Consider the following 19089-nt stretch of genomic DNA (forward strand, 5'->3'; position numbering starts at 1 on the left):
AGCCACCCAGGCGTCCCAAAGGTATTTTATTCTAAGGCCACGGAGGTCTCTATCGGGCCCAAGGACAAGGCCTCCCAAGGCCCAGGAAGGATAGCTCTGAGGCTCCCAGCTCTCTGTGTCTTTCTGCAGACTTCTTTTCTTCTCTCGCGGCATAGACACACTTTCTGAGCTCCTCTGTGCAGGTAGCCACCCCACTGTCCTCCCTGCCCTTAACCTGGGGACAGGACGCTGACCTGCCGGGGCTGGAAGCTCCTGCCAGCAACTTCCTCACCCACAGGCTGCCTGGCAAAGCCATGATGGGGGTGGGACTCTCACCCTGACATCTTCCAAAACGTGCTAGAATCAGTCCCAAGCCCAGCTGGCAACCCTCCTCCTTCCCGCTGACCCAGGAACCTCAGCAAGGAGCGAAAAAGCATCTGGGCAGCCCCTCACCAGAAATCGTGGTCCTGCAAGGACTGGTTTCCATCAGGTCAGATGAGCCCGCTTCCCAGATCCCAGCTCAGCTCACTTTGCCTCCTGTGCCCAGCAGCCACAGCTGGGGACGTGCCGAAGGTGATCTGCAGCAGCACCCTTAGAGACAGGCGCCCGGGCCCGGGCCCAGGGCTTCAGATGGTCTCATGGGTCCCCTGGTGGCCATCATCCAGCTGAGTCTCACCTCCCACGGTGGGTCTGAGGATCTGCAGGGCTAGATAATGTGCCCACCAGAAGCCTGCATCACGCAGACTTCATGCAGGTGTGCCCCGCTAGGACAGGAGCTGCAGACACACACCCCTAGGACTGAGGGGTGGCCAGGGCAGGGCAGTGGCTGGAGGGGAGGGAGGTGAAGACGGAGCTTGGACGGGCAGACTGGGGGTGTCTACATGCAGGCATGCGAGGCCCCTCCTGGTGAGGAGAAGGTGGGGCAGGCTAGGGGCTGAGGGCTCTGTCCAGGACCTTGAATGGGTTTGGGGTGGCCCAGGGCCAGGTTTATGGACAAAGGAACTTCAGGCTGAAGCAGGTGACACCTTTTGAGTTTCAGTTTTGCCGTCTGTAAAATAGAGGTAAACCACAGTGTCTACTTCATGAGACTGATGTAGGGGATTGAGTGGGAACTGGCACCCAGTGGGAGGGGCCCCACCTGGCCTGGGGAGGGACCCAGGGGTCCATTCAGTGCTCATTACATACAGTGCCCATCTCCCAGTTATGCCATCCACCCACCCCCCTCCCTTCCAGCAACCCTGTTTGTTTCCTAGGATTAAGAGTCTCTGTGGTTTGTCTCCCTTTCTGATTTCATCTTGTTTCATTTTTCCCTCCCCCTGTGATCCTCCGTTTTCTTTCTAAAATTCCACATACGACTGAAATCATATAATTGTCTTTCTCACATGGACTTCTTTTGCTTAGCATGATATCCTCTAGTTCCATCCACATCATTGCAAATGGCAAGACTTCATTCTCTTTGATGGCTGAGTAATATCCGATTGTGTATATAGATACACCACATCTTTATCTGTCAATGGACATCTGGGCTCTTTCCATAGTTTGGCTGTTATGGACATTGCTGCCATAAACATTGGGGGGGTGTGCCCCTTCGGATCACTATGTTTGTATCCTTTTGGTAAACACCTAGAAGTGCAACTGCTGGGTCATAGAGTAGCTAGCTCTATTTTCAACCTTTTGAGGAACCACCGTGTTTTCCAGCATGGCTGCACCAGCTTCCATTCCCACCAACCATGTAAGAGGGTTCTTCTTTCTGAGCATCCTCACTAACATTTGTCCTTTCCTGACTTGTTCATTTTAGCCATTCTGACTGGTGTGAGGTGGTATCTCACTGCGGTTTTGATTTGTGCTTCCCTGATGCTGAGTGATGTTGCGCACTTTTTCATGTGTCTGTTGGCCATTTGTATGTCTTCTTTGGGAAAATGCCTATTTATGTCTCCTGTCCATTTCTTGACTGTATCATTTATTCTTTGAGTGTTGAGTTTGATGAGTTCTTTATAGACATTGGCTACTAGCCTTTTATCTGATAAGATATTTGCAAATAGCTTCTCCCATTCTGTAGGTTGTCAAAAAGGGTAAAAAATAATTTAAAGGAAACTAAATTTTATATTACTCTATTATGAACATGGATGTAACCGTGGCTGATGGGGACCCAGAAACAGAAGCAGTTGAGGACAAGTAGCCCCTTCCCACAAGAGACAAAGGAAGACTATGACTTCTTAAAGTGGGACGATAATTAACAGAAGGCACACTTCATTTTTTTCTAAACATTACTGTCCATCCCAGACCAGAACAGATCTTGGTATCTAGAGCTAATGGCTTCAACCAATTTTCAGAGTTCCCTATTTGTCTCAAGAGTTCAAGGGTTCAAAGGCACCTGGGTGGCTCAGCAGGTTAAGCATCTGCCTTCGGCTCAGGTCATGATCCCAGGGTCCTGGGATTGAGCCCCACATGGGCTCCCTGAGCAGCAGGGAGTCTGCTTCTCCCTCCGCCCCTCCCCTCCCAACTTGTGCTTACTCTCCTCTCTCACACTCTTTCTCAAATAAATAAAATCTTTTTAAAAAGGAGATCAAGGGCGATTGCACTAACAGAGCCACTGTGGTCATTGACTGCAGGCCTCTGTGTTACTGAGCTGGTTGGCAGCTGGCCTTGCTGTCAGGATTTGATTCTTCCCCTAGGTCTCAGGGATCCCTGGGGACTACTAAAAACTGGCTCTTCTTCATGGGTGTGTGCCATACAGGACCCTGCACTTAGTGCAAACTCAGGTTTGGTCCGATGCTCTGCCTTCACAGTCTTGAAATGCTTAATTTTTTAACGAAAGACTCCAAATTTTTATTTTGCAATGAACCCTAAAATTTATGTCGCCAATCCTGCTAATAATTGCAATTCCATTATAGTGTACTTTCCATATGCCCAGAGTCATTGTCACAATTTACTCTTTACAAAAATGCTGTGGGCAGGGCTACAAATCATCCTCATTTGACAGATGTCACCCCTACTTTTCCCACTAGGCCAATCTTGCCCATACTTCCTCAATTATTCAAGAGCCTCCTGTACCAGCTACACCACATCCAGAATATCATCTGAATTATTAGTATTTTCCTTTGAATTGGCTCCCTTTTTTTTAATCTAAATATATGTTAAAAGGAAATTATATCACTGCCCTAAGTTACGAGTTTTTGTGCAAGAAAGGTGACCATAAAAATAAGCACAATGGAAACAAATCCATACCCTTGAAGTGAGCTGGGTGCCGATGCCCCCCGCCCCAGGTGCTGCACCTAGGCCTGCTCTCTGTTAAATGCAGAGATTTTGCAAGTGCAGGGAGATATTAAAGATGCAAAGGGAGGCTTGTTCCTTGGCATAAACTGGAGAATTGTAGGACACTGATGTTCTCTCTCAGTGACCTGAGTCGCTTGTGGTCCAGTGAGTATATCCTATAGACAGCATAGACAAGTTAGGTTCTTAACTAGTGTAGCAAGGGGTCGGAAGGGGTGTGCAAAGAGCCCAGAGTTCCTGAGAGATGCCTGTGCTCCATACCTTGGGTCCCCAAGGGCCCTTAGAACAATGTCTCTCACTCCTGGCTGCACATCAGAACTGCCTGTGGAACTTTTGAATTCCAGTGTCCACCCTTGACCATCCGAATGAGGGTCCACTTGCTCTGTGCACTTTGCTCTCCCCTGGACAAAGGCTGCAGGGAGCTCCACCCAGGATGTCCCCTCCTGCTGACCCCAGCCACTCCTGGATCATCAGGGCAGCAGAGAATGAGAATGACCAGCTGTCATTTCCCTTAAATGACAGCTTTCCTTCCTCCCTCAGATATTAAGCTCCTGGAGAAATTCCTTCAAGAAATTCCAGAGGGTGCGCTGGTGCTTGTGGCCTCCTATGATGACCCAGGAACCAAGTAAGTGGGAACCTCCACCTGCCGGGCCATGGGTTGAAGCGAACCAAATGCTTCCAAGCCCTATCAGTGCCTTTCCCTGCTCTCCTGCTGGCTTGATCTTCCAGCAGCTTCTCCTAGGGAAATAACCAGACAAGTAAACAAAGACGGGTTCTAGAGCCTCATCACAGCCTCGATTACAACATTGGAAAACTGGACACTCTGTCCTTGTCCAATAAAGGCCAACTAGTTTCAGAAATTGACACATGTTGATAGGACATATATATACATAAAAGAGGATATACTGCATCAAAAATGATGATTCAGAAAATGGTTTAAGGAATGAAAGAATGCCCACCCTTTAGTATTAAGTGAAAAATGACACAGATTATCAAAGCATTGGGAGGATCCCCCAGTGCGTGGGGGGAAAAGACCCTAAGGAAACACAGTAAAATTTTACGATTATGTCAAGTGAGTGAGACTGTAATTTTCAGTTTCTCTGTGATGTTCCATATTTTCCAAAGAAACGTGTATTTGTAAACAGAAGCAAAACCACTCGGCCCTTTCCTCCTGGACACAATTATGCACAGCACAGCTGCTGCACACAGCAGATCGTAGGGCAGAGGGGAGGCCAGGTACTTGAGAACCCCACCTTCCTACCCCCCCACCCCCCACTTCATGGTCCTCTCTGGTCCTCTGCAGAATGAACGATGAGACCAGGAAGCTCCTCTCCAGCTTGGGCAGTTCCTATGCAAAGCAGCTGGGCTTCAGAGATAGCTGGGTCTTCTTAGGAGCCAAAAACCTCAAGGATAAAAGCCCCTTTGAGCAGGTAGGTCCCTGGCGGCCTCCCCGTCCCAGGGAAGCAGGTGGAGGTAAGGTGCCAGGAATGGTGGCTTGGGAGGGAGAGTGTGGGGACCCCAGAGGTCATGGTGGCCTGATTGGCTAATCCCCTAGCAGAAGTAGCCTTCACCATTTTGCAAGGAGCTGGGTCATATATAAATGGATGAGTAACAGAAAGGAGAAGGAAAAGGAGAAAAGAAGGATGAGGGAAGTGAGGAATGGGGGAAATGAGAAAGGAATGTAGAGATGAAGCCTGCATGAGGGGCAGAGAGGGGCGCCCAGAGCAGGGGTTGGTGGAGGGGGTTGTCTGGCTTCTAGTCCCAGTAGAAACCTAAGCCAAGCCCCTACTCCCCACCCCCTTCCCTGGCCTCAAGCTCCCCACCAGGGGGGAGAGGTTTGGACCAAGGGTGCTGTCCCCTTCTAAGCTCCCAGTGGAGAGGATAAATTTGCATCAAGAGGAAGACAGGAGAGCGCACCTGAGTATGTGGAAGGAGTCAGGAGTGGCCCATGACATGCAGCTCCACACTCACAACCCAGGGGTGGCCCCAAGCAGAGTCTGGGAGGCAGCCCGCAGTGGAGTCTCAGAGGAGGAAAGGGGAGTCCGTGAAGGGTTGGGAGCCTCCGGGGAAATTCTGCACTTTTTTTCCTGTCCCTCATCTGCTGATCCACAGCTGGAGCAACTCCCAAATGTGGGAGAACTAGCCAGGTCCTGCAGGGCATGAGCTAGTCCGTTGTCTGGTGGTGAGACTGTTCAGCGCTGCCCAGATGCCAAGGCAGGCAGCTAAGAGTCGACTCAAACGTAAAGGACTACGGGGAGAGTCCGCTCCATCCTGAAGGCAATGGGGAGCCGTGGAGGGCTTAGGCGGGAAAGCCACGAGGGCGCATTGATCATGTAGGAAACACAAGCGTTCAGCAAGCACTTGCTCCGCGCAGGTTGATTCCGCAGTGAGGTGGGTAGGGTCATCCTCCACAGCTCTAGAGAGGTGTTGGCCAGCGGCGTGGGTCCGATGCGCACGTAGCTCTGGGCCGCGAGCCTGCCTCCAGAGATGCCCGTCCTGACGCCCGCAGCACAGCCTCCCCGGCTAAGCAGGGAGGGGCCCAGGCCATAGGCACAGCGTCAGGCACTGGACTCCAGGTGAGGGGACCGCAGCGGGCTGCAAGGGCGGCCTCATCTGGAAAATGCTGGTCTGGTTTGCACGTGTGCGTTTCTGAGAGAATGAATTCAGGGCGTTAGAAATCAGTGTTTATAGCCCCTGGGGAATGAACACGGGCGGCGGGGCGCAGACCCATCACCCAGAATGAAATGGAGACCATGATGTGACGGAAACCATTGGGTCCTTTGGTTCCCACACATGGGGCTCGAGGATTTGGAGAAGGTGCATTGAGAATTCCTTTTTTTTTCCTGAGGGTTAGCCACAATTATTCCCCTGGTAGATTTTGCTGTTTATACTTTTTTTTTCCTCCATAAATGAAACCTAGGCATTGGAAACACAATCTTAACTGATTTTATTCTCTGTATTATTAACCTTACACAGTGGTTCTGCCACTAGGGTTACTTTGGCCCTCTAGGCCTCAGGTTTCCCATCTGTAGAATGGGGTGATGATGGTATGCCCTTCCTCGGGCTGCTGTAAGGGGAAAATGCCCAAGGCACTTTGCACCTGGCATAGAGCGAGTGTTCATGAATTGCTAGCATGCTCCTCTTCATTGTTGTGGGTGGTGTTTGGGGGTGTCCTAAAGAGGCTGGTGCAGAATTTGACAGAGGAGCTAACACTCTGCAAGCCTGCACCCCCCCACACACACACACACTTGGTACCCCACCCCCGGGGCATGACAGGCAAGGACTGAGCCCTGATCTCCTCTGTAAAACCTTGGGCAGTTGCTGTTCCTCTGTGCCTCGTTCCCCCACCCGTGAAACGCGCTGGTCCTGTCCAACACCACCACCTCCCCATGGGGCCAAAACCAGGGTGATATGAGTAAAGGCGTGAGTTGTTGTTTTTTTTTTTTTTAAGATTTTATTTATTTATTCATGAAAGACAGAGAGAGAGAGAGGCAGAGACACAGGCAGAGAGAGAGAAGCAGGCTCCATGCCGGGAGCCCAATGTGGGACTCGATCCCGGGACTCCAGGATCGCGCCCTGGGCCAAAGGCAGGCTGTAAACCACTGAGCCACCCAGGGATCCCCAAAGCGTGAGGTTTTAAAAGCACAGTGAAAACTCAGGTGTGAATCCTGAACAGCCTCCCCCATGGTCTGCGTCATTCTCTGTCTCCTCTCTCTCTAGTTCTTAAAGAACAACCCAGGCACCAACAAATACGACGGCTGGCCGGAGCTGCTGGAGCTGGAGGGCTGTGTTCCCCGGAAGGTCTTTTAGGGCGCCGTGGCTCTTCTGGGCCGGGACCCAAGAAGCTCCTGGCCGGCCTAGGGTTGGAGCCCGCCGCGGCGAGGAGGGAGCCAAGGGCCTACGGAAAGTGCCGGGGCCCCCACTGCGCACCTCGCCTCTTCGGATGCACCCCCTCCCGGGGGCTGAGGCGGCCCACCCCAGGGCCAGCCATCCGGGTCCTGGAGGCGCCCGTCTGCAGGAAGAACAAGGGTGCTCTCCCTCAAGACGGCTGGCGGCCCTTCCCAAGGAAGGACGGACTGCCCACACCTGCGGCGCACAATTAAATTTTATTTTTGCTGATTTTGAAGGAACTTTCTGACCTGCAGCGTTTCTCCCTGGGATCGAACTGGCCCGGGCCGGGTTTGCCTCCGGCCTGCAAGGTGCACGGGTCGGTGACAGCTCTGGGCACCAGGTCAGAGGCTGGGGGAGAGGCTGAACTCACAGGGATTGTGCTGGAGGGCGAGGGAACCCTTTGCTCCGGGCCGAAGGTGCGAGACCCCGGGGAGCAGAGAAAGCCGGGGGCCAGGAGCGGTGGCGGGGAGCGCTGGAGGATTCCAGAGTGGGGGCCCGGCTGGGCCGAGGCAGGCTGGGAGGAACAGGCCGGCTTCAGGGAGGACCCCAGGAGCGGCCCCTGAGATTTAATCAGAAGCGATGCTGGAAAACGCCAGTGGGAGTGGGAAGGCAGGCAGTAGGGGAGTGTCGTCGGCTCGCCTGGGGCCCTGGGGAGTGGAGCTTCGTTCAGGAGCCCCGGGACTCGGAGCAGAAGGGCTCTCAGCCAGGGCCATGGCTCGGGGCGGGGGGCCGCTAGCGGGGGCCTGACGTGAACTCCTGAGCACTCTGGTCTGCCCCACAGAGGAAAGGGTGCCCCCCCCCATGGCTTCACGGTGAGTCCTTGGCCAAGCGACGTTGACACCGCCACTGGGGCCCACGGACGTGGTAAGGCCCGAGGGATACGGTACAAACACCCTGCCGGAGGTCTCTGAGAAGGGCCAAGGGTGGGGTGCCTAGACCAAGTCCTGGGAGGGGGACATGGGAGCCAAAAGTACCGGTACCCGGGCTCCCAGAGTGTGGACCAGGGCGACTGCAGAACTCACGTCCTGAGCAGTGGATGGGCAGACGCCCAAGTCCCGGGCACACCAGCGGTGTGGGGCGCTGGGGCCAGGCAGGGCTTCGAATGTGCCAAGCGGGCCTGGGGTACAGAGGAGGACAAGCGTGTGGGACCCTTCGGCCAGGGGCCGTGTGGGCTGGGACTCGGGCTACGGTTGCTGTGGGGTTGAGATCAGTGTTCAAAGCCTGATGGGACAACTTTGAGCAGGTTGGGCAGAGGGAGGGCACCCAGCCAGCCACTGCACCCCCAACTCCATTATCCCATTTTCCCAGTGCAGATCACGATCAAGGACTAAAGAGGGAGTTTGCTGGCAGCCCCCACTAACTCTTATACAGACGCTCAGGTGTGTGTGTGTGTGTGTGTGTGTGTGTGTGTGTGTGTAGAATGCCTGGAGCTACGTAAGCAAACGAATTTGTTCCATTCCTGCCATTTTGTTCCAAGCGGCAGGGTCTCCTGTTCACATCTGACACTCAGTGCTAGAAAGGGCTGCCACTGAACCCGGTCACCCTTCCTTCCCACGAGCCTGGAGTGAATGGAGGGTTTCTGCAGGCCGGAGAGCCTGGGGGTGCCACTCCTTTCTCTTAGCTGACTCCCCTCCCGTCCTAACCTACTACAGGCAGTGTGGCCAGATGCAAAGCCCGGCCTGGGTCTGAGCACTGGTTCTCCACTTGCTCGCTGGGTGAGCAGATGTCACCTCACTGAGCCATAGTTCCTGTTGAGAAATGAGGGATTAAATCAGTCTCTCAGGGGTTCGTGGGCATTAAATATGATAAAATATCCCCATCACCAAAAGTTGTCAAAGAAGAGGGGGAGAAATTATATAATGTTTGGGAAAATGTCTGGCCAGAGACCCACTCTGGGAATGAAGGTGGCGGGAAATTTCCATTACGACCCATAAACACCTTCATATTTTTACAAGCAAGAATACCTTATAAAATTAGAAGAACCAATAAGGACTTCTGAAGTGAGCTCATGGCCAGAGTGGGGCTAAGCAGAGCTCTTGGCAGCGGCCACGATTTTAAAAGGACATGCGGTGGCCAGCTGGTTATAAGAGAAGACTCGTGGTACTTTTCCAGAAGCTGTCTTGCGTAGCACTTTAAAGACACTTGAGGCAATGTCACCCGTCTGGATCAGAGAACTGGGGAAAGGGTCCCCTGGGATGGGGGAGCTTGGAAAGGTACCATGGAGGAACGGCTCGTGCCCACCCGCGTCCTCTCTCCCAGTTTTCTCTTTGGAGAACTGCCCTCAGGCTACTCATTTTTAGCTCCCAGAAGCAAAAAAGGCCAGGAAGAGCCAGGAGTTTCCACTGGGGCAAGGTGGGCCCTAGCTCATGGCTGCCTGGCTGGGAACATGAAGACCAGGGGCCCCCTGTCTTGGGGCAGGACAAGGATGGTGCGATTGACATTCCCCAGGACTCTTCCATGGAGTCCAGCTGGGAGTTCACCTGAACAGGTCACTTAGCTTGGTTGTTTCCCCTTCCCTATCCTGTTCCCCTACCTGTGTCCTTAAGAAATCACTTGCATGAGAATACTCACCCCAAATTCGGCTTCCGGGGGGACCCATCATAAAAGAGTTCCACCCAGCTGGCCATAGTCACTTTCTGAGTCTGGGCTAGGAGACAAGACCACCTGGTGGGCACGAATTGTCGTGAAGAGTCTGATCCCCCTGAAGAAAGGCTCCAAGTCTTGCTGACTCCCACCTCCCCTCCTCAACCAGGGGCAGGTCTCAGTTGGCACATCCTCCAGATGGTGGAAAGGAGCCCAAATGACCATCCTGCTATACCACCAAAACCAAAAGGAGATGGCCTTCTCGAGCCAGCCCTTTCTAGGTCCCCCTCCCTGGGTGGGCATCACAAAGTGGCATATACCTGTCAGGTTCTCTCAACACGATTGTCAGGGCACTGTGGCCACTGTAGAGACCCCAGTTGGCTCAGGATTGGGCAAGACAGAGTCCAAGAAAATGGCTGTAGAGAGTTGGGTCTGCAGCCCCTGCATGAGACTGTCTGACTCTGTCATTACTCACCCGCTGTGCATTGAGAACTGGGTAGGCAGTGAGGATGCCACGGGGAAGGACACCAGACACAGTCCCTGCTCACAGTCCAGGGGCGGCCCAGATCAAGAGACATGTGACTTGATAAGGGCTATGTTGGGGGGAAAACTGCAGATCTGGGAAGGCATCCTGGAGGAAGCAGCATCCACACTGAGCCTTAGGAGCTCACCAGGCAAAGAGGGAAGGGAGCCCAGGCCAGGGAGCAGCATGAACAAGGCCTGGAAGGGGCAGAGGTGGGTCACCAGGGCTGAGTGGGCAGGGGTGACAGCCATAAGGGCCCTGTGGGCCGGGTGAAGAGGTTTGAACTTTGTCCAGGGGCTGTGAGGAGACATTGAGAGATTGAAGTTGGGGAAAGACCTGATAAGATGAGCAGTTTTTGGAAATTCCTCTTGGCTGCTGTGTGGAGAAAGGGAGGCTAGTGAGCAGGCTGCTGCATCAGCCAGAGTGGTGGCCTGGACCGGACGGAGCAAAGAGGACCAGTCCCAAGGATATTCAGGAAGTAAAACGGACAAGACTCGAGAACGGGTTTTTCTCATCAGGGTGGACAGGCCTTCCAGACTCTCTGCAAGCTACTCATGGGCTTCAAAATGGGGGGCTCCTATTTCCCTATCCTCTTCCCGCCAGCACACTGCTCCTCTCTCCTGGGACTGAAGACCGAGAGGGCCCAGGGTCCTTCCCTCAGCCACTGCAGGGCTTCCCAGCAGCTGTAATTCTGGTCTTCACCAGTAGGTGACAGCCCAAGATAGAAAGGGAAAGGTAGCAGGGTTACCCCGGCCACCCGGTTTGGCGAAAGGTGCTGTGCTTAATGGACGAGATGCTTGGACTTACCAATGGGCAGTGGGTTTACTATCACGTTATTAAGAGCATTGTAACTGCAGCACCTAACTCCTAGGGAGTTGCTGCTGTACACTCTGTGCAGGGGGTTACACGAATTCCATCCTCACAGCCCCATGTGGTGGGGCTCATTGTTACTTCCTTTTACACGTGAGGACAGTGAGGCTCAGAGAGGGCAAGGGACTTGCCCAAAGACACACAGCTAAGGAGCTTCAGATTAAGGGTTGGAATCCCAGCCTGTCTACCTCAAGACAGAAAACAAGCCCTTCGGAAATACTTGCCCTGAAACTACTCAGAGGCGAACAAGCTCTCCCCTCCTTCCTTTTCTTCCTCCTCCTCCTCCTCCTCCTCCCTCTTCCTGAATGCCTCTGAAGACATTTGAAAATTGCTCAGAACCTCTGAGTCAACAGTCTCAAAACTTTCCCCTGTTTTGTAAGCCTTGCTTCCCTCTCCAAGACCGTAGGTCAAAAAGCAGCAGGTGTTTATGTCCATTTCACAGGTGGAGAAAGACTACAGGCTGTGCCCCGGCCACACAGTGAGACAAGGCAACGCTGGATCCTGACCCCGCACCACCAACTGCCTTTTCATAAATCACCTGTGCCCGCATCCTGAGCACCTCCTTGGTGCCTGGCCCTGGGCTAGGCTCTGGGGCCACCACCCCCCTTCCTACCCGGGGCATGGGGTCTGATTGTTGCATTTCAGACCCACATCCTGCCAGGAGCCGGGCTTCGGACCCTCAGCCAATCAAGGCCTCCATTTAACCAGCCTTTCAGTGCAGCTCATAAGTCATATTTCAGCAAGACTCCAAGCAGATGGGGAAAAATTAATAAATGGGTAAAATTCCTTTTCTCTCCTCCCATCCCACCAGGATCCAAGCTGGTGGATAATTATGGGATGGCTGCCAAAGGAGTTTGATCTTCAGGGTTGACTTATGGCATTTTTACCACTCTGGCTGACAGCCAACTTAGTCACTGCCCTTTACAATTTTGTGGATGGTCTCCTTACTGCAGGAATTAGAAGCTGTACCCCAGCCCTGGCTGAAACGGGGAGAAATGGGGGGAGGCTGAGGCAAGGGCTGGACCCGGGAGAAGGAGCAAAGGAAGAAGCCACGTTTGTGCTTGCCTGGTGGGGACAGTACTAATATTTGCCATGCAGGGAGCTCCTGCAATGAGCTCGGACTGTGTCAGGCGCTCTATATACTTAGACTATTTCATTTCATCCCTCATCGTGTACTTACCCACTCCACCAATATTTGTGGAGTGACTGCAGTGTGCCAAGCTCTATTTTAGAACCAGAGGGTAAACTGATGAATGAGACAGACTGGGTCCCAGCCCTTGTGGAGCTGCCATTCAGGTGCAGGAGCTGAACCATAAACGCAGAAATAAAATCATTCCAGTTGCTGATAAATGTTATGAAGAAAAAAATGAACAGAGAGCCTCGGAGGCTACTTTGCATAGAGGGTCAGGGCAGGCTTCTTTGAGGAGGTGATCCTTGAGCCTAATGGATAAAAAGGAAAGAATTGCACAAGATTTAAAAATGGAGTCAAGGGAGAGAGATGGAAAACCTTCCCAGCAGAGAGAACAGCATGTGCAAAGGTGCTGGGGTGAGGAGGAGGGTGGTATGATCCAGGAATTGTCAGGCAGAGAGGGGAATGGGAAATGAGGTCTGAGAGGCCAGCAAGACTTCATGGAACAGAACTGTGTTGGACCATGGGGAATTTGATTCTATGGGCAAAGGTGGATCTAGAATACTTGATCCTGACCCTTCACTACCAACTGCCATTTCATAATCCTTTGTACAATAAGTCCTCACCACCCCGGAGCCAGGCATTGTGCTAGACAGAGGAAAGACAGGGCTGCAAGTTTTCCCTGGCCCAGCCATCTCTTAAGAAAGGCTGTTCTGCTTAGTCAAACTGGTTACCTGGGACTTGCCAATGGGCAGTGGTTTTATCACGAGTGGCATTAACAGCATTATAACAAGCAGCACCTAACTTCTCTGGAAAATTCCTATTCTCCAAATCCTCTGCCCAGAGCTTTACACAAGTCACCTCATTTCATCCTCAGGGCCCCATGGGGTCAGGGGCCATCGTTACCCCTCTTCCGTCAAGGGGGAGAGTGTAAAACAGAGAATAACATCATCTGATTTATGCTTTAAGAGAACAATGGCTCTGGCTGTGCACACCGACTTCTTTCAGCCATCAGAGCAACCCTGTGCTGTGTGATTATAGGAACACACACACGAAGAAACGGAGGCTCCCAGAGGTCAAATCATGCCCCCCACCCCACCCCACCCCCTGGGTCATACAACAGTGAGGAAAGAGTTGGGTTTCAAGCCCAGGCTGGTTCGGGCCTTAACCTCCTCGCTCCATGCTGTTGATAATAATGAAGGAGGGTAGCAAGTAAGGAGGAGGGTAACTGCTGGGGGAACTTTGAGAACTTGGCCCAGGGCCCGGAATCCAGCCTCCAGATAGTCTCCTGGCCTAAGCCCAGACCAGCCCTCCCCAGCTGGGCTACTGTCCTGTTGAATGAAGTACTCTGCTCTCAGTGTCTCCGCTCCACGAGAGCCCTTGCCCCCATGTGTCTTCAAAGATCTATTATTAATGGGGCTGCTGCCCAGCCCGAGGTTTACATCCCCACACAAGCCAAGCCTGCCCTGAGCCCCATACCCCAGCTAGTCCACACAGCCTCCACTGTCTGGGGCCTGTCTGCTGATCGGTGCCCAGCCTGGCAAGAAGGCCAAGTCCTGCCTGCTGGGCCAGCCAGAGGTCACCCGCTGTACCCAAGCTGCCGGCCGCATGGTGAGAGGACGGCTTTGCTTCTCACCTCCCCACGGATGCCTCAGTCTCCCCTCCTGAGAGAGGCAGGGGTGCAGGAAGTGAGGAGCTACAGGGACCACAGGACGTGTGGGCCCTCTGGGGACACCATACCCCTCTGACAGGATCAATCACCCTAAGCCTGTCTGAGGAGCTCTGGGCTTAGGAGCAGCTGTGAAAGCCTCCTTTGTGCCTGAGAAGAATGAGCCACGAGAGGACGGGGGACCCTGGCCCAGGGAACCCCTTGGGCCCCAGCTCCTGAGATCAGCATCGGCAGGGAGGACCCCAGCCGGGCCCCCCAAGGCCCACCCAGGCCTGGTACCCGCTTTGTGCCATGGGAGCAGTCCATGGGAAGAAGGTAAGAGCCCCCGAGGGTCCTGCTGGGTCCCTGAACATGGGGAGGGAGACTGCACCTACCCGGTGGGAGCCCCCATCTACCTACCTGCCAGCTCCATGGGCCTGAGCCAGGCACTGCCCACCAGCCTCCCTCCCTGAGCTCACAGCCAAGATTTGCATCTAGAAACCTAGCTGGGGCTTAGGACAAAGGCTTCGGATCTCTCCACCCCTGGAACAGACCTGGACTGCCCAACCTCACAGGCTCTCTGGTCTTAGACACACACCTCTCTACTTCCCTGCATACAGGCTCCGTGGCCGCACCTTCCCCGTGTGCCAGGGAGCGCCGGTGGGCAAGTTACTGACGCTTCCTGTAAGTCATTTCCCCATCTGTAAAATGGGGACAATAGTCACTACCTCAGAGGCTTATAGTGAGAATTAACTGAACAAAAATATATGTAAAGTGTTTCAAACAGTGCCTGGCACATATGAGCTATATATAAGCTATGTTCTGTTATTAGAGTTCTCTTCATATTTTTATGCATCACCTTCTATGTCTGGGCTCTCAGTTGGAGATTTGTAGACAGAGCCTATGCAGTGTTTCTGAAAATGTGGTCTATAGAGACCCCGTGTCTGCATTAGAGATGGGGCATGGGAGGGGGCTTGCTCCACAGTCTCCTTCTTAGGGCTCACCCACACTTCCTGGATCAGGGGAAGGGGAGGCAGGGCTCCCCAGGGATTCTTATACACGCACTCAGTCCACATCACCAGGACTGTGACCCCAGCGGTAAGGTCAGGCTGCCTGGGCCCTAGCTCCTCCACCTGCCTTATAAGGAACTGAACCCCCCTGGATCTCTGGATCTCAGCTCCTCACCTGTAAAGTAGGGCTGGTCCTCACCCCTTGGGAGGGGCCACGAGAGGATGCTATAAAGTATGTAGCATGCAGCCTGTCACCCAGACAACCCTAATAAACGGGGGCTCTAACCCTCAAACAACTATGGTTCTGCATGACTCTAAATTTTCTGCCAACCGAGCCCAACCCACATTTTTCAAATTTAAAGTAAAACACATCATTGGCAGTCCCCATGGAACAAGCTTTCTGGGCCTCAGTTTCCTCATCTGGAAAATGAGCATTGGGTTAGATAACCCCTGGGGCCGCCTTGCACCAGCCTCTGCTCCCAACCTCCTTTGTTTCGGGTGCAAGTCAGGCCTGGAAACTCCTGCCTCCCCTCAGCACCCCCAGCAGCAGTATCCTAGAAGGTTGTTGTCCTGGGGCTGTCCCTTCTCCATCCCGCCATGCTCATGGGAGCCCCCAGTTGCTGTTGTGGGTCACCTGCTGTTCTTGTGTCTTCTCTGATACAGCCCAGAGCTGCCTTCCCAGCAGAGCTTTGCACCCTGGCCCCACCCAGCCCCCTTCAGGAACATTCTTCCAGCTTCTCCCCTCTCCCAAGGGAGAATGAGCTCAGCCTCTAGATCCTACCTGTGCAGGTGCAGTCACCTTGGAGAACGGCTTCTTCCCAGGCCTGGAAAAGACCCCGACAAGGTCTAGCCTAGGAACAGCAATTACAGCTCACAGACTGCCTCTCTCTCTCCTCTCACCGGTGACAAACTTCACGAATCGGTCCCTACACCCTTTCCCACGAAGTCCAGATGACCTCAGAATCTTCCTCAGCACAGCATCCCGATCAGAACTAGCCCCCAGACTGAAAAGCAGGCATGTGCTGGGCCCAGGCCCTCCTCCTGCCCCCAGGGAGAGGCTGCCCCCCAGGGAGAGGCCGCAGAGGGTGAATGGGAACACGGGCTCTGAGGTCAGACACACCTGAGTCAGTTCTTCCAAATACCCGGGGACCGTGGACAAGACAGGACCTCAGGTTCCAACCCCATAGACTAAAGATAATAATCCTTCTCACACTGTTGTAAAATCTAAATGACACCATGCCTGGGGATGAAGTAGATCCTTAGTCAACGTCGTCTCCCTCTGGGTTTGATCCTCTCCTACCTGCGTCCTTGTCGGCTCTTCACACCCTCCCTTTGAGCCACCAGGGGCATTAACATCACACCCATGGCAGATGAAGAAGCTGAGTCATGAGCCAATGTGACTTCCCACAGCCAGCCAGTGGCTGAGCCAGCCTGGAGCAGAGGCTATGAGCCGGCCCAGGCCAGGCCTGCTGTGGGGCTCCCCCGTCTGTGGACCACCCCCCAGCCCTCCCCCACACATGCCTCCTGCTCTGTTTCTGGAGGCAGTAACCCAGCTGGCCTCTGCAGGATGTCTGTGACACGCCTGGGCCGTTTGAGGTCTAGCACCCACTGGCCTGTGCTATAAAGGTCACGGAGCTGTCCTGGGGGGCTTCTCGGACCCCCTTCCCACACTCATGGCTTAACCATAGCTATAAAATCAGTTCTGGAAAACCCCTGGCAAAGTGGTCCAATCCCTTCCCCATTGTACAGCTGGGAAGACCGAGGCCCAAGGGCGGAAAGACTTGCCAGGGCCACGCAGCCAGGGTCAGACCATTTCCACAAGGCCCAGCAGCTCCAGGCCAAACTCTGGAAGCACACGGGAAGGCAGTCGGTCTCCTTCCCCTGCACCGTGAAGGGCGGGCATAGAGGACTCCTGCCCACGTGTACACAACTGTCTGCCCCATCTTCATCTGCCCCCACCCCAGCCGCCCGATAACAAACCTTAACCAGGTAGGTACCTCTGCTGGGAGCTGGGCCAAGGAGGGAAAGGCATCCCTGCCCTCACACCAACTCCCACCCACCTCAGACACCAGGTGATAATCCATGGACACCGGGGGTCAGGCACTCGGTCCTTGGGCCCCAGTCAGCAGCCGAGGTCCCTCCCCCAGGAAGGGGGCAGGCCCACAGGCTGTCATGGGCAATTCCTACACAAGTCCAGCGCCCCAGGCATGATCCTAATTCTACCCCTAAAGCCACCAACACTAAAAACAGAGACTAAACGATATCCTGATACTAAACAGAAAAGGTTGCTCGCCACGGCTTACCATGCACTGCAGCTTCAGCAAAGACTCATTCAGTATTCCCAGAGCATCCTCTGCGGTGGGCACTTTCATGACCCAAACAACCAGAGGCACAGAGACACTGAACGAGATTCGAGAGCACAAGGCCACCCGGCTAGTAAGCAGTGGGGTGGAGAATCGAACCAGGCGGTCTAAAGAGCCTTGACCCCTTGGCTCACGAACCACACTGCTGGCGTGTGTGAGGTGGGCTCTTGAACCGGAAGCACGGTGTCCAAATCCACCTGCTTATCCTCTCTGAGCCTCGGTCTCATCATCTGCTAAATGGGATCATGATGTCCCCTTGCACGTCAGGAGGAGCTGAGGCACCTGGCACAGAGTTGGTGTCAGGGAATGGTGGGTCAAGCTCTTACCTCTGCTCTGGAAGCTGAAGGTGGAGCTTCATCAGAGAGGGGCCGGCTGTACCCCCAGATCCACAGTAGAACCCCTTCAAGGCTTGGGCACTCAGCATGCTCTCAGACATTTCTCCAAACTCAGCACCACCTGGGTTTTTCACTTCCCTGAATGAAGCCTGTATTCTGACTGCGTTGGCTTTTGCCAAGTCACTCATCGCTCTGCATTCGTCTTCATTAGAAGAAAGTCTCCTTGACGGAAACAAACGGAAAAAAAGATGAGAGATCCAGCTAAATTTGATAAATGGCCTGAAAGGGAGTGTTCGTTCTTATGGAGTCCAAAAGGCGCACATCTGGCTGGGCCCCCCTGGCTCCCTGAACAATTATCCCCACCGATGATGGATGGTTCCTGCTCACCGGCACCTGCTCAGCGGGGCGTGAGGGCCTCGTTAGGAGGCTCTCGCTGCCCCTGCCATGCCGTGGCCCCCACTCTGCCCACCGCCTCCGACTGCTTCCCTGAGGGGAACTGGAGCCAAGCTCCCCCACTCCTACCCTCATCTGTGCACGCAGGGCACGCTCCTGGGGGCTCTGGGATGAGGCATGAGCACACATGCTACGATTGTGAGCACAGCTTGCCAAACCCTGGACTTTGTCATTCAGGTCCAGACTCTCCTTTTAATTCCATCTGTTCACGCCATGGATCTGAAAGCCCCTGAATATTTTCCTCCCCGGCCTGAGCAAACTGATAAACATGCTGTTCTCCCCTTCACTGTGAGCTCCCTCTCCACCTGCTTTACCACCCTCAGAATAGCCTGGCTTGCAACCCTTGAAAAAGTTGGAGCTGAAATTTCTTCCCTGGGAAAGCCCAGGGACAGAGGGTGAGGACTGGGAGCTGTAGGGCTATGTACTGGCAGCAACTGAAAGGGGTATTGAAAGCAGGCAGAGAGGCCTTTGGAAGCAGGGAAATGCACTTTTCCAGTTCCCAGAAGCCTCCCAATGGGGCTTTCCTTCTCTTCTGCCCTTGGCTTCCCCAAGCTGTGTTCGGAAGCTGAATGCCCTGGGCTGCCTTGAACAGATGCACAGGCTGGGCACTGCACAAAGGCAATGAGTGGATGGGTTAGCAGTCCACTCTCTACCAGAGGAGCTTGGTACCCAGGTGTTGGCTAGGTCTGCCCAGAGCAAAGAATGCTGCTCTGTGATTTCACAGTGCCATCACTTTACAGCCCTACAATACCCCTTCCAAGATAAAATTTCTCCTGTCCATCCTTACAGCTGGAAGCCCCACTTAGGTGGGAAAGAAACTGAAGGAGAAATAAAAGAAGAAAGATGCCAGCTCAACTGGCACTTCTTCCAGGAAGTCTTGCCTGAGTGGGTCTCAAATGTCAACTTAGGGCAAGAGGCTAAGGTGGGGGGTGAGAGAGAGCAAGCTTGTCTCAGAGTTGTATTTTTGTGAATAGGCTGCAGGTTTTCCTAAGCCCGGAGGATCACCAGGGATAGCTGAGAAGAGGCCAGAGA

At 53.8% G+C, this 19089-nt stretch overlaps 2 protein-coding genes and 2 long non-coding RNA genes across 8 annotated transcripts in view; 2 read left to right on the forward strand and 2 right to left on the reverse strand.

Annotated features, from left to right (window-relative positions):
- FAM3D (FAM3 metabolism regulating signaling molecule D) overlaps positions 1-7382 on the forward strand; it is a 36059-nt gene extending 28677 nt beyond the window's left edge. For all 5 annotated transcript variants that reach the window (XM_077858342.1, XM_077858341.1, XM_077858345.1 and 2 more), the window contains exons 8-10: positions 3793-3877; positions 4556-4682; positions 6973-7382. In XM_077858342.1, the coding sequence (XP_077714468.1) occupies positions 3793-3877; positions 4556-4682; positions 6973-7062 (302 nt within the window). In that variant the 3' untranslated portion in view covers positions 7063-7382. The remainder of the gene's footprint in view (positions 1-3792; positions 3878-4555; positions 4683-6972) is intronic.
- LOC144289850 (uncharacterized) lies at positions 6957-11099 on the reverse strand. Its single transcript, XR_013357819.1, has 2 exons — positions 11057-11099; positions 6957-8891 (listed from the first exon to the last, which is right to left on the reverse strand). It is a non-coding gene; the product is annotated as an uncharacterized LOC144289850 (long non-coding RNA).
- Positions 11100-12305: 1206 nt separating this feature from the next.
- On the reverse strand, positions 12306-18954 carry LOC144289848 (uncharacterized). Its single transcript, XR_013357818.1, has 3 exons — positions 18127-18954; positions 17596-17826; positions 12306-12559 (listed from the first exon to the last, which is right to left on the reverse strand). It is a non-coding gene; the product is annotated as an uncharacterized LOC144289848 (long non-coding RNA).
- The window catches only part of FAM107A (family with sequence similarity 107 member A), a 52728-nt gene continuing 47493 nt past the window's right edge, over positions 13855-19089 (forward strand). The window contains exon 1 of the mRNA XM_077858346.1: positions 13855-14232. Coding sequence (XP_077714472.1) covers positions 14209-14232 — 24 coding nt within the window. The 5' untranslated portion in view covers positions 13855-14208. The remainder of the gene's footprint in view (positions 14233-19089) is intronic.

This window comes from Canis aureus, chromosome 19 (genome assembly GCF_053574225.1).
Source record: "Canis aureus isolate CA01 chromosome 19, VMU_Caureus_v.1.0, whole genome shotgun sequence".
NCBI lineage: Eukaryota > Metazoa > Chordata > Mammalia > Carnivora > Canidae > Canis > Canis aureus.